This window comes from Macaca mulatta, chromosome 1 (assembly GCF_049350105.2).
Source record: "Macaca mulatta isolate MMU2019108-1 chromosome 1, T2T-MMU8v2.0, whole genome shotgun sequence".
Taxonomy (NCBI): Eukaryota; Metazoa; Chordata; class Mammalia; order Primates; family Cercopithecidae; genus Macaca; species Macaca mulatta.
In genome coordinates, this window is record NC_133406.1 from 208,575,385 (window position 1) to 208,589,788 (window position 14,404).

Consider the following 14,404-nt stretch of genomic DNA (forward strand, 5'->3'; position numbering starts at 1 on the left):
GCACTCCAGCCTGGGCAACAGAGCGAGACTCTGTCTCAAAAAATAATAATAGGCCGGGCGCGGTGGCTCAAGCCTGTAATCCCAGCACTTTGGGAGGCCGAGGCGGGTGGATCACGAGGTCAGGAGATCGAGACTATCCTGGCTAACACGGTGAAACCCCGTCTCTACTAAAAAAATACAAAAAACTAGCCGGGCGTGGTGGCGGGCGCCTGTAGTCTCAGCTACTCGGGAGGCTGAGGCGGGAGAATGGCATGAACCCGGGAGGCGGAGCTTGCAGTGAGCCGAGATCACGCCACTGCACTCCAGCCTGGGAGACACAGCGAGACTCCGTCTCAAAAAAAAAAAAAAAAAAAAAAAAAATAATAATAATAATAATAAATAGATAAATAAATAAATAAATACAGCTACATGTATCAACATGGGTGAGTCTCAAGAACATATTTAGCAAAAATAAGAAAGTCACATAATAAATACGGTATGGCTCCATCTATATAACAATCAAACATATAAAACTAAAACATACTGTGCTTGGAACTGCAGGTAAAAAATAAAAATCATTTTTATAATTTTTTAAAAAGAATACAGGCATGGTGGCTGATGCTTAAAGTCTCAGCACTTTGGGAGATTAAAGTAGGAAGATCTCTTGAGGCCAGGGGTTTGACGCCAGCCTGGGCAAAACAGCAAGACCCTGTTTCAACAAAAAAATTTTTTTGAATTAGCCGAGAGAGGCTGGGTATGGTGGCTCACGCCTATAATCCCAGCACTTTGGGAGGCCAAGGCAGGCGGATTGCTTTGAGTTCAGGAATTCAAGATCAGCCTGGGCAAAATGGTAAAACCCCATTTCTACCAAAAAATTAGCCAGGCATGGTGGCTTACACCTTTAAATCCAGCTACTTGGCAAGCTGAGGCTGGAGAATCACCTGAGCCCAGAAAGCAGAGGTTGCAGTGAGCTGAGATCGCACCACTGCACTCCAGCCTGGGTGACAAAGTGAGACCCTGTCTCAAAAAAAAAAAAAAAAAAAAAAAAACAGGCATGGTGGTGCCTGCCTGTAGTCCTAGCTACTTGGGAGGCTGAGGTGGGAAGATAACTTGAGCCCAGGAGTTCAGGGCTGTAGTGAGCTATGATCACCCCACTGCACTCCAGCCTGCAGGGAGCAGAGCTCTAGGGAGCAGAGATAGTCTGCTCCCTAGAGTACCTAAAAATATCTTCTGCCTTTTCTGTTTTTCATTCCCAGCTGCCTTCACACCTAAAAAAGCTCTGTAGTCCCAAGGTCTGTCTACTCTTCTACTTTCCTTCCTTGCTTCCCCAGTTGCCTCCACTGGCTCCAGAGACATGACAAGGCCATCTAGGAAAGAACACTAATCTTCTTTCAGTCTCTGGAATGGGTGACAAAAATACCACTGTTATTAGATTACTCAAGCTGTAGAAACAGACTTTTTAACCACAGATTCTTATGCTGTAAGGCAACATGCAACCCTAGTCCCTCTTTATTTTCTCATTTGGACTCTTGTAACAGCCACTCACCTAGCCTCTCTGCTTCTAAAATGCATGCCTGTTCCTATCCCTCTTTCACTAAAAACCCTTCACTTGTTCCTCCTCACTGTCTCCAGAGAGGTTAAAACTGGGAACCATTGGACCTATTTGGTCTACAGATGTACTAATGTGTTTGTTTTTTTTTTTTTTTTTTGAGGCGGAGTCTCGCTCTGTCGCCTAGGCTGGAGTGCAGTGGCGCGATCTCGGCTCACTGCAAGCTCCGCCTCCCGGGTTCCCGCCATTCTCCTGCTTCAGCCTCCCGAGTAGCTGGGACTACAGGCGCCGCCACCACGCCCGGCTAATTTTTTTGTATTTTTAGTGGAGACGGGGTTTCATTGTGTTAGCCAGGATGGTCTCGATCTCCTGACCTCGTGATCCGCCCGTCTTGGCCTCCCAAAGTGCTGGGATTACAGGCTTGAGCCACCGCGCCCGGCCAATGTGTTTGGATTGAATACATGCTTCAAATAAAAACCAAAAAGCAAAAACTCTGGGTTAACTTTTTTTTTTGAGACAAAATCTCATTCTGTCACCTGGGCTGGAGTGCAGTGGTGCAATTACGGCTCACCACAGCCTTGACCTCCCAGGCTCAAGTGATCCTCCGACCTCAGCCTTCCAGATAGCTGGGACTACAGGTGCAGGTCAGCATGCCAGCTAATTTTTTTTTTGTATTTTTTGTAGAGACAAGGTTTCTTGGGAGATTTTACATAATAATCTGGATTTCCAGCATCTCTTTAAAAACTCGAAGATCGGCCTCCCAAAGTGCTGGGATTACAGGTTTTTTGAGACAGGGTCTCACTCTGTCTCTCAGGCTGGAGCACAGTAGTACAATCACGGATCACTGTAACCTCTGCTTCCCAGGCTCAAAATGATCCTCCCACCTCAGCCTCCTAAGTAGCCGGGACCACAGGCACTTGCTACCATGCCCGGCTACTTTTTTGTAAAGACGAGGTCTTGCCATGTTGACCAAGTTGGTCTCGAACTCCTGGGCTCAAGCAATCTGCCCATCTCGGCCTCCCAAAGTGCTAGTATGACAGGCATGAGCCACTGCACCTGGCTTTGTTTTTTTGTTTTGTTTTGTTTTTGAGATGGAGTCTCGCTCTGTCACCCAGGCTGGAGTGCAGTGGTGCGATCTCAGCTCACTGCAAGCTCTGCCTCATGGGTTCACACCATTATCCTGCTTCAGCCTCCCGAGCAGCTGGGACTACAGGCGCCCGCCACCATGCCCGGCTAATTTTTTGTATTTTTAGTAGAGACAGGGTTTCACCGTGTTAGCCAGGATGGTCTCAATCTCCTGACCTCGGCCTCCCAAAGTGCTGGGATTACAGGCGTAAGCCACCATGCCCAGCCTAGCTTTTTTTTTAAGACAGAGTCTTGCTCTGTCCCCCAGGCTGAAATGCAGTGGTGCAATCATAGCTCACTGCAGCCTCGACCTCCCAGGCTCAAGCAGTCTTCCCACCTCAGCCTCCCAAGTACCTGAGACCACAGGCACACGCCACCATGGCCAAATTTTGTTGTAGAGACAGGATTTCCCTATGTTGCCCAGGCTGGCCTAGGACTCCTAGGTTCAAGTGATCCTCCTGCCTCCACCTCCTGAAGTGCTGTGATTACAGGCGTAAGCCACCATGCCCAGCCAAAAATCTTTATCATTTATTGTACCTGCCTTGTAACAGCAGTCAACATGTAAATGAGTGGTGGAGAAAATGAGATAATGAATGGCATATAGGGAACCAGAGCAGATGCAGTTAGGGAATAATAGCACATATGGTAACTCACATAGATTTCCATTTTTCGGTAGAGACCATAGTTGAGCAGCAAATTATGAGTCATGCGGATTCGGTGAGGCTTCATTGGGTGGCCTTGTCCGTAGTAGTAATTTCCAACATCCCCTGAAGAAGAGACAGTGACAGCTTCACGAAACGGTTAGACATACACTCCCAGGAGAACCCAGGAATTTTTTTTTTCTTTTTTTTGAGATGGAGTCTCGCTCTGTACCCAGGCTGGAGTGCAATGGTGCTATCTCGGCAGCTCTCTGCAACCTCCGCCTCCCAGGTTCAAGCAATTGTCCTGCCTCAGCCTCCTAAATTGCTGGGATTACAGGTGCGTGCCACCAAACCCAGCTAATTTTTGTATTTTAGTAGAGGTGGGATTTCACCATGTTGGCCAGGCTGGTCTCAAACTCCTCACCTCAAGTGATCCTCCCACCTCAGCCTCCGAAAGTGCTAGGATTATTTTATATCTGAATTATTTACATGACTATATCCACAAGACTGGGTACCCCTTGAAGGCAAGGATTAATATGCCTTGTATATCACAGAGGCTCAATAAAGATTCAATGAATTGAATTGAGTCTCAGAGAAGTTAAGTGCCTGCTCAAGATCACACAGCTAATGAATGATCTGGAGCCCACTCTTCTGACTCCAAATCCAATATGCTAAAAGCTACATTGGGTTTCTTTTTCTTTTTTTTTTTTCTTTTTTTTTTTTTAGACAGTCTCACTCTGTTGCCCAGGCTGGGGCGCAGTGGCACAATATCGGCTCACTGCAGGCTCTGCCTCCTGGGTTCATGCCATTCTCCTGGCTCAGCCTCCCAAGTAGTTGACACTACAGGCGCCCTCCACCACGCCCGGCTAATTTTTTGCATTTTTTTTTTAGTAGAGACAGGGTTTCACTGTGTTAGCCAGGATGGTCTCGATCTCCTGACCTTGTGATCCACCCGCCTCAGCCTCCCAAAGTGCTGGGAGTACAGGCATGAGCCACTGTGCCCGGCCCTACACTGGGTTTCTCAGGTACCTACTTTAGTTTGCACTTAATCTAGAGGGCCCTATAAATCTACCTGGTAGAAAGTTCCTTGAACACTGTTGCAAAATCAAGTGAACTATACACCCAAAGATCTCTCCTTAGAGGTTTATTAGCTTGAGGCAGAGCTTTCGCCACCCAGTGAAAAAAAGGCATGAGCCTTGATCCCTAGCAACTCCCTTGCCTATCAAGCCTGCATCCAGTCAAGGCTCAGACCTGGAGGACTAAGATACCTTATCCAGAAGGGTAAGGGAGTACCTGAGGTGAGGGTAGTCAGGGTGGGGCTCTGAGACACCATCCTTTTCTTTTTACGTTTTTTTGTTTGTTTGTTTGATGTTTTTGTTTGTTTGCTTGTTTGTAGAGATGGCATCTTGCTTTGTTGCCCAGGCTGGTTTCAAACTCCTGATTAGCCTTCTAAAGTGCTGGAATTACAGATGTGAGCCTCCAATAGTGCAGGCCAACCATCCTTTTCCTAAGTTTTTAATTAGTTTGCCAACCGTGCTGTGTGTATTCCTATACACATTGACAAATGCTATGACAGGGTGGTACGGAGCATGAGGGGTACTGTCCACTTCCTTAGAATTCCACCCTGGATCCTCTTCTATATAACTTCTTGAGTGACTGCATCCTTCATGACTAAATTTACTATAATTAAAATAAAGACATATCTCTATATCTTTTTTTTTTTTGAGACGGAGTCTCATGCTGTTGCCCAGGCTGGAGTGCAGTGGCGCGATCTCGGCTCACTGCAAGCTCCGCCTCCCGGGTTCCCGCCATTCTCCTGCCTCAGCCTCCTGAGTAGCTGGGACTACAGGCGCCCGCCACCGCGCCCGGCTAATTTTTTGTATTTTTAGTAGAGACGGGGTTTCACTGTGGTCTATCTCTATATCTTAATCAGGTTGCTGAGAGACTTTAAAAGAAATTGTCCTTTTTATTTAGGTACGACTTAATTTTTATTTTTATTTTTGGAGACAGAGTCTCACTCTGTCACCCAGGCTAGAGTTCAGTGGTGCGATCTCAGGCTCACTGCCTGCCGGGTTCAAACAATTCTCCTGCCTCAGCCTCCTGAGTAGCTGGGATTACAGGCATGTGCCACCACGCCTAAGTTTTGTACTTTTAGTAGAGTCAGGGTTTCACCATGTTGGCCAGGCTGGTCTCAAACTCCTGACCTCAAATGATCCACCCACCTTGGCCTCTCAAAGTGCTGGGATTACAGACGTGAGCCTGGCGCCAGCCATACTTTAAACTCTTAAAGAGCTTTCCCATCATTGTTCTCATAATAGGAACTCCTATCATTTTGATTTTATAGGAGAGTAATCTGAAATGTAAGGTGACTTGCCTAGTATTGCAAAGCTTCTCAATGGCAGAGCCAAATCTGAGTCCCAAAGTAATGACCTCACTGCAAAACTCGGTTTCTCGAGTAAGATGTCTATTCCCAGCCGGGCATGGTGGCTCAGCCTGTAATCCCAGCACTTTGGGAGGCCGAGATGGGCGGATCACGAGGTAAGGAGATCAAGACCATCCTGACTAACACGGTGAAACCGGTCTCTACTAAAAATACAAAAAATTAGCCAGGTGTGGTGGCGCACACCTTCAGTCCCAGCTTCTTGCGAGGCTGAGGCAGGAGAATGGCATGAACCCTGGAAGTGGAGCTTGCAGAGAGCCGAGATCATGCCACTGCACTCCAGCCTGGGCAACAGAGCAAGATTCTGTCTCAAAAAAAAAAGTGGCGGGGAGGGGGGAGAGAGAGCATTAGGAGATACACCTAATGTAAATGATGAGTTAATGGGTGCAGCACACCAATATGGCACATGTATACATATGTAACAAACCTGCACATTGTGCACATGTACCCTAGAACTTAAAGTATAATAAAAAATAAAATAAAATAAAATAAAAAAAGAAGTCTATTCCCTTATCTAAAGACTGAGGTCTTTCTACCTTTTCTTCTTTTTCTTTTTTGAGGCAGGGTCTTGCTTTGTCACTCAGGCTGAGTGCAGTGGCACCATTATTGGGGTCACTGCAGGCTCCACCTGGGCTCAAACCATCCACCTGCCTCAGTCTCCCACCTCAACCTCCCAAGTAGCTGAAATTACAGGCACGTGTCACCACACCCAGCTTATTTTTTTGTGTTGTTTTGTAGAGCTGGGGGGGATGTCTCATTTTGTTGCCTAGGCTGGTCTTGAACTCCTGGCCTGAAGTGATCCTTCCTCCTTGGCCACCCAAACTACTGGGATTACAGGTGTGAGCCACCATGCCTGGCCCATTTTTTTCTTCTTTTAAACTGAGAATGTTATCATAAAATGTTATCATAAAACTGTGCAAAATGATATGACTACAAAAATCACAGGTTCCAGCCTCAAAATGATTCTCATCACTGCCCAGCAATCCTTTCAAATTTCTTTCCCTAGCCCCCAACTTTTGCAACAGCTATTTAAATCTCCTCTCTTCAAGATTCCTAATCTACCAACTGCCCTTCCCCACCCTCAGGAAAAGGAATATTCTCTTTCCTCACCTTGAGAACTCCCTCAACTTTCTCCTTATCTTCTCCTCTTCAAACTTACCTCCATTTGAACTTTTCCTTGCCATTTACCCTCGCATCACAAAGGATTTTGTTGAAGGTTGGTGTCTCTACCTGGGCTCCGGTTTCCATTTCCCCTGGTCTCCTCAGGAAACTCCATCACTACTAGTCCCTTTCCTGTATCTTCACCCTCTCCCTCTCTTCTGGCTCTTTTCTGTAAGAATTATTTCAATATGCTCAACTTTTAGCCACTACATCTCCCTTATCAATAATCCTCTCTCCCTACCTCACACAAGCTTCCCTTTGAAAGGGTTCAACCAGCTGGGCATGGTAGCTCACGCCTGTAAACCCAGCACTTCAGGAGGCCGAGGCGGGAAGATCACTTGAGCTCAAGAGTTTGAGACCAGCCTGGGCAACATGGTGAAATCCTGTCTCTAAACAAAAGACAACCGTTTGTCTTCTAAACAAAAAATACAAAAAGGGTGCACACCTGTGGTTCCAGCTACTTGGAAGAGTGAGCTGAGATCGTGCCACTGCACTCCAGCCTGAGTGACAGAGTGAGACCCTGTCTCCAAAAAAAGGGTTCAACCCAATCTCTCCTCTTCATCTAGCCATCCATGTACTGCAATCTACCACAATCTAGCTTCTGCCCCAATTGCTGCCAACACTTGCCCAATCCCTCCCTTCTTTAGCTTCTGTAACCCGGTACTTTCTGCTTCACTTACCTCTCTGGCCCCTCACTCTATATCGTTATACATTTAATCAACACATATTTATTGAGAACCTACCATGAGCTAGGCATTGTTTTTGGTGCTGGGGATACAGAGGTAAACAAGGCATGGCCCCTTTCTCTAAAGAGCCTCCTGCCTACAAGAAATATGACCAAGTAAATGGGCAATTCCGCTACACAGTGACAAATAGTATGGTGAGGGAGTACACAGCATGAGGGGCACTAAACTTTTCCTCAATCCACTTCCTTAGAATTCCACCCTGGAATTCTATATAACTTCTTGGGTGACTGCATCCTTTAGGACTACATTTACTATAATTAAAATTGCTACCAGCCAGGAATGGTGGCTCATGCCTATAATCCCAGCACTTTGGGAGGTTGAGATGGGAGGATCACCTGAGCCCAGGAGTTCAAGGCCAGCCCGGACAACATGGCGAGACAACATCTCTACAATAAATAAATAAATAAATAAATAAATAAAATAAAATAAAATAACTATCCACATGCTGATTGCTATGGTCTGAATGTGTCCCCCAAAATTCATGTGTTGGAAACATAATCCCCAGTGCCAACAGTGTTTGGAAGTGGAGCCTTTTGGGAGGTGTTTAGGTCTTAAGGGCTCTACCATCCTAATACATTAATGGCCTTATTAAAAAAACAGAGAGTTCATCCTTTTTTGCCTTTCCACCTTCCGTCATAAGAAGACACTGAATTCAAAGCACCATCTTGAAAGTAGAGACCAGACCCTCACCAGACACCAAATGCTGGCACCCTGATCTTGGCCTTTCCAGCCTTGGACTTCTCAGCCTCCAGAACTATGAGAAATACATTTATGTTCTCTTTTTTTTTTTTTTTTGTCACAAGGTCTCACTCTGTCCCCCAGGCTGGAGTGCAGTGGTGCAATCATGGCTCACTGCAAAGTCGACCTCCCAGGATCAAGTGATCCTCCCACTTCAGCCTCTCTACAGGCACATGTCATCATGCCCAACTAATTTTTTTACTTTTTGTTGAGACGGGGTCTCCCTATGTTGCCCAGGCTGGTCTCAAACTCCTGGGCTCAAAAGAACCGTCTGCCCCAGCCTCCCAAACTACTGGGATTATAGGCATGAGCCACCACATCCAGCAATTTCTGTTCTTTATAAACAGTGTTCTGTTATAACAGACTAAGATACTGATGACTACCAAAAAAATTTCTATCTTCTAAACTACCTACTGGATGCCTCTACTTGAATGTCCCCCAAACATCTTAACAGTTATCAATAGTTATTTCTAAACAAACAACAACAACAAAAAACAGTGGCTTATGCCTGTAATCCCAGCACTCTGGGAGGCTGAGGTGGCAGGATTGCTTGAGGCCAGGCCCAGGAGTTCAAGACAAGCCTGGGCAATATATTGAGACCCCGTCTCTATAAGTTAAAAAAAAAAAAAAGTTATCAACTGACATGGCATTCTCCAAACCTCCAAACACTCACCATCAAATTGCCCACACCAGAGGCCAGGAAGTGTGGCTCACGCCTGTAATCCTAGCACTTTAGGAGGCTGAGGCAGACAGATCACTGGAGGTCAGTTTGAGACGAGCCTGGCCAACATGGTGAAACCCCATCTCTAATAAAAATACAAAAATTAGCCAAGCATGGTGGCGTACGCCTGTAATCCTGGCTACTCAGGAGGCTGAGGCAGGAGAATCCCTTGAATCTAGGAGATGGACGTTGCAGTTGCAGTGAGCCAAGATCATGCCACTGCACTCCAGCCTGGGTGACAGAGCTAGACACTGTCTCTCTCTCTCTATATATATATGTATTGCCCACACCAGGAACTTGGGATCCATGCCTTCTTCCTTACCCCTAAAATCTGAATTTCTTTTTTTGTTCGTTTTTGTTTTTTTGAGACCAAGTCTCTATCTTTTGCTCAGGATGGAGTGCAGTGGTGAGAACTCAGCTCACTGCAACCTCCGCCTCCCAGTTTCAAACAATTCTTATGCCTCAGCCTCCTGAGTAGCTGGGACTACAGGCATGTGCCACCACACCTGGCTAATTTTTTTATTTTTTTGAGATCGAGTCTCACCCTGTTGCCCAGGCTAGAGTGCGGTGGCGCAATCTTGGCTCACTGCAACCTCTGCCTCCCAGGTTCAAGTGATTCTCCTGCCTCAGCCTCCTGAGTAGCTGGGATTACAGGTGCGTGCCACTACGCCCAGGTAATTTTTGTATTTTTAGTAGAGACGGGGTTTCACCACGTTGGCCAGGCTGGTCTTGAACTCCTGGCCTCGAGTGATCTCCTGCCTCGGCCTCCCAAAGTACTGGGATTACAGGCGTGAGCCACTGCACCTGGACCCCATGACTTTAATTTCTTTCTCTTTTTTTTTTTTTTGAGACGGAGTCTCCCTCTGTCGCCCAGGATAGAGTGCAGTGGCATGATCTCCGCTCACTGCAAGCTCCACCTCCCGCATCCACACCATTCTCCTGCCTCAGCCTCCCAAGTAGCTGGGATTATAGGCGCCCGCCACCACGCTCGGCTAATTTTTTTGTATTTTTAGTAGAGACGGGGTTTCACAAGTTAGCCAGGATGGTCTCGATCTCCTGACTTCGTGATCTGCCCTCCTCAGCCTCCCAAAGTGCTGGGAGTACAGGTGTGAGCCACCGTGCCCAGCCCATGACTTTAATTTCTAAGGTATAAACCTGATGATGTCACTAACCTGCATAAAACTTGAATCATTCACAAGTGCCCTCAATAAAGTCCAACTTCCTTGGGACAGCATGCCCAGCCCTTCATGGTCTGGTCCCTGTTTACATTTTTTTTTTTTTAAGACATAGCCTCACTCCGTTGTCCAAGCTGGAGTGCAGTGGTATGATCTTGGCTCACTGCAACCTCCACCTCCCGGGTTCTAAGGGATTCTCCTGCCTCAGGCTCCAGAGTAGCTGGGATTACAGGTGCGCGACACCATGCCCGGCTAATTTTGTATTTTTAGTAGAGACGGGGTTTCGCCATGTTGGCCAGGCTGGTCTCGAACTCCTGACCTCAGATGATCCACCAGCCTTGGCCTCCCAAAGTGCTGGGATTACAGGTGTGAGCCACCTCACCTGGTCGGTCTCCATTTACTTCAGCAACCACATTATTTGCAACACTTCCCTCGCCCCGGGTCCCCACCTTCTACAATAGGCCCCCAAATCTATGTCTCAGCCATACTGTTACAAATGCCTGCTTTTCTTTCTTCCCTTTTTTTTTTTTTTGAGACAGAGTCTTGCTCTGTCACCCAGGCTGGAATCCAGTGGCCTGATCTCATCTCACTGCAACCTCCACCTCCCAAGTTCAAGGGATTCTCCTGCCTCAGCCTCCCAAGTAGCTGGAATTACAGGCGCGCGCCACCACGCCCAGCTACTTTTTATATTTTTGTAGAGACAGGGTTTTGCCATGTTGGCCAGGCTGGTCTCGAACTCCTGACCTCAAGTGATCCGCCTGCCCTGGCCTCCCAAAGCGCTCGGATTACAGGCGTGAGCCACCGCGCCCGGTCAAATGCCTGTTTTTCAAAGGTGCTGTCCTCTCTCTTGCCTCTGAAACTTGCTGTTATCTTTGCCTTCCCTTTGCCTGGCTAAGAACTCCTGTTCTTCAGGTCCTGAGACGTCCCCTCCTTCGCTGACTCCTCAGGTGGAGTTCGGTGCCTATTCTCTGTGCTCCTCTAACACTCTGAGCTCTGACACGGAGAGAACTTCGGTCACTGGGACCCGATCATTCCCACCGCCCCAGCCCCTCAACACTTCCTCGAACACAGTAACCTGCTTGAGAGATTAAGTGAGAAGCCTGTTTTAACAGGTTGCATCCTTCTCCTTGCAACCCCTGGCGCCCCACGTCGCAGTAGCAACCGCAGGCCCCGCTCAGAGGCTGGGGGAGGGGAGGCGGGCGACCAGTCGTGCAGGGCTCTTCTCCCAGAAAAGATGAGGAAGAGACGGGGCAGGGAAGAGCTTTGGGTTCTCGGCAAGAAAATGTATCCTTGCAGCCGTCTCCATCAGATTCAGCCTCCCTCCTCGGACGCACCCTCCCCTCTAGGAGTCCCACTCAAACTCTCCACATCAAACTCTCCACATCAGACTTCCTCAGAATCTTCCCACCAAGATTACCTCAGGGTTCCCCCACGCGATCCCCTCGATCTCAGCCTCGATCTCCTTTCCTCACAGCCTCCTCCCTCAGCCTCGACTTCCCCCTCGCAGCCTCCTCTCCGAGCCTCTCCCCAGCGCCTCAGCCTCCCGCAGCCTCCCATCGGCGCTCCAGCCTCAGCCTCCAGGTCCCCGGTTCGGCCCGGCCCGGCCCCGCCCCCGCCGCGAGGACAGTGCTCACCGTCGTAGTAGTAACAGACTTTCCTCCGGGTGCCCTGCGTCTGCGCCATCTTGCTCGCCTCCCGTCCCTACCGTCAGTCGGTCCGTCCGCCCTCCCGCCCGCGGCTCAGCTCAGCGTCCGACCCAGGGGGGAGGGGGCGGGTCTCCGGCCCGCCCCGCCCGTCCCCTCCTGAGCTCACCTATAGCCGCGCAGCCCGGGCACCGCTCCAGCCAATCAGCTTGCGCAGACACGGGCCCGGAACTCGGCAGGGGGCAAGGGCAGCCCGGAGAGGCCGCCGAGGGCCCCCTGGGCCTGTACCAAGGTCTGCGACAGATGGGTGGGGAGCCGCCCGGGGACCGTACCATCAGTCCCGGGGGAGGAAAGCAGCTCCGTAAACTTAACAGTCCCACTTGGTCGTGAAAAGCGTGCTTGGAGATCGGAGGCCAACTTTCTGATTTTACGGAGAATAAACCGAGGCCTACAGGGGAAAAGTGACTTGCACAAGGTCACTCAGCCAATAAAAGGGCTGAACCTGGGTTAGAAAGCGAGTTTGTGATCGCAAAGGAGGGCTACAGAAAAATAATTAAATTAAAAAGAAAAGCAACACGCTGGTTTTGAGAGGAAGAAACTGACAAGAAAGGGAAAGAAAGCTGTTTGTCGAGGGGCTGCTGTGTGCCAAGTACTGTGCGACAGTTTACCAATGTTATTTCAGTTTTTCCTCAAAACACCTCTCGGCCAAGGGCTTTTTACCTCCATTTTACAGGACAGGATAAAGAAGTTCAGATTTCTGTGAATTACTCAAAGTTACACAAAGTAATTAAATTCAATTTTTCAACTGTACAGGGTTTTTTGAATGCCTTCTTTGCACCAGAGGCACTGTAACAAAGTGACAGAACCCAGCCTTTCTGACTCCAAAACCTACCTCCCTGAAGCAGTCACCCAGGATGACTTAAGTAGGAGTCTCTTTAGACAGGAAGAAATGGGATTATCCTATGATAGGAGAGCAGATTTTCCTTTCCTTTCCTTTCCTTTCCTTTCCTTTTTCCTTTCCTTTTTCCTTCCCTTCTCTTCCCCTCCCTTCCCCTCCCCTCCTCTCCCCTCCCCTCCCTTCCCTTCCCTTCCCTGAGGACAGTTCCGCTTTAGTTGCCCTGGCTGGAGTACAATGGTGTGATCTGTGCTGTGTGATCTCGGCTCACCGCAATCTCTGCGTCTGGGTTCAAGCGGTTCTCCTGCCTCAGCCTCCCGAGTAGCTGGCCTTACAGGCATGCGCCACCACGCCCGGCTAACTTTGTATTTTTAGTAGAGACGAGGTTTCTCCATGTTGGTCAAGGTGGTCTCCGACTCCTGAGCTCAGGATCCGCCCGCCTCGGCCTCCCAATGTTACAGGCATGAGCCATGGTGCCTGGCCTAGAAGAGCAGGTTTCTCAGCTTGGAAGCTAATGACATTTTGGGCCAGGTAATTCTTTTTTGTAGGAAGCTGTTCTGTGCCTGGGCAACTAGAGCGAAACTCTTGTCTCCAAAAAAAAAAAAAAAAAAAAAAAAAAAAAATTAAGCAGCATCCTTAGCCTCTACCCACTAGATGCCAGTAGCACCTTCCCCGCAGGCTGTGACAACCAAAATTGTCTCTAGACATTGCCAAGTACTGTGCAATAGCTTTACCACTGGATTGGGGGGAAGATTAGTGGGGTGTAAGGGAGTGTAAAATTGCCCCCAACTCTCCCATTGAGGACCACTCCACCAGATCATCAATTATCAACTGATCATCACTGAAAGCGGAAAGACCTAAAAGTGCAATGCTGGGCTATTAAAATAACTAAAATAATGTCGATATTTAATGAGTGCTTCCTATATGCCAAACATTGCACTAAGTTAGCCACCTACTCGTGGTCCTACATTCAACAAGAGACAGGGCAAGCTCATGTCTGTAATCCCAACACTTTAGGAGGCCAAGGCAGGTGGATCACTTGAGTTCATGAGTTCAAGACCAGCCCGGGCAACACGGCAAAACCCCATCTCTACAAAAAATAGAAAAATTACCCGGGTGTGGGGGCACGCTCCTGTAGTTCCAGCTACTCAGGAGGCTGAGGTGGGATGATAGCCTGAGCCCAGGAGACAGATGTTGCAGTGAGCCAATATCACACCACCACACTCCAGCCTGGGCAATAGAGCCAGGCCTTGTCTCAAACAAAACAAAACAAGATACATCTTTATGCCTCTTTAAAGAGTGTTTGGGACTTGTGTTTCTCACTCAGAAACTGCATTTAAGTCATTAATTATAAGGTAACAGAAAATCTAAGGCTGGTTACCTCTATAATAGAAACAGCAAAGGGCCAGGGAACAAATTCTACTCCGAGTTCTCTGCTGCTAATTCTCAGCTAGCCCTGGGTGGGTTTACTTAACCGTTCTGGGCCTCCATTTCCCTTGTTATAAAATGGGGAGGAGGCCGGCTGCTGTGGCTCACGCCTGTAATCCCAGCACTTTGGGAGGCTGAGGCAGGCAGATCACGTGCGGTCAAG

General features: G+C 48.3%; 1 protein-coding gene across 1 annotated transcript in view; it reads right to left on the minus strand.

Moving 5' to 3' along the window:
* Positions 1–12,024, minus strand: part of HDAC1 (histone deacetylase 1) — a 44,100-nt gene extending 32,076 nt beyond the window's left edge. Inside the window, exons 1-2 of the mRNA XM_015134135.3 lie at positions 11,910–12,024; positions 3,308–3,420 (exon numbers count right to left, since the gene is read on the minus strand). Coding sequence (XP_014989621.1) covers positions 3,308–3,420; positions 11,910–11,958 — 162 coding nt within the window. The 5' untranslated portion in view covers positions 11,959–12,024. The remainder of the gene's footprint in view (positions 1–3,307; positions 3,421–11,909) is intronic.
* Positions 12,025–14,404: the final 2,380 nt, after the last annotated feature.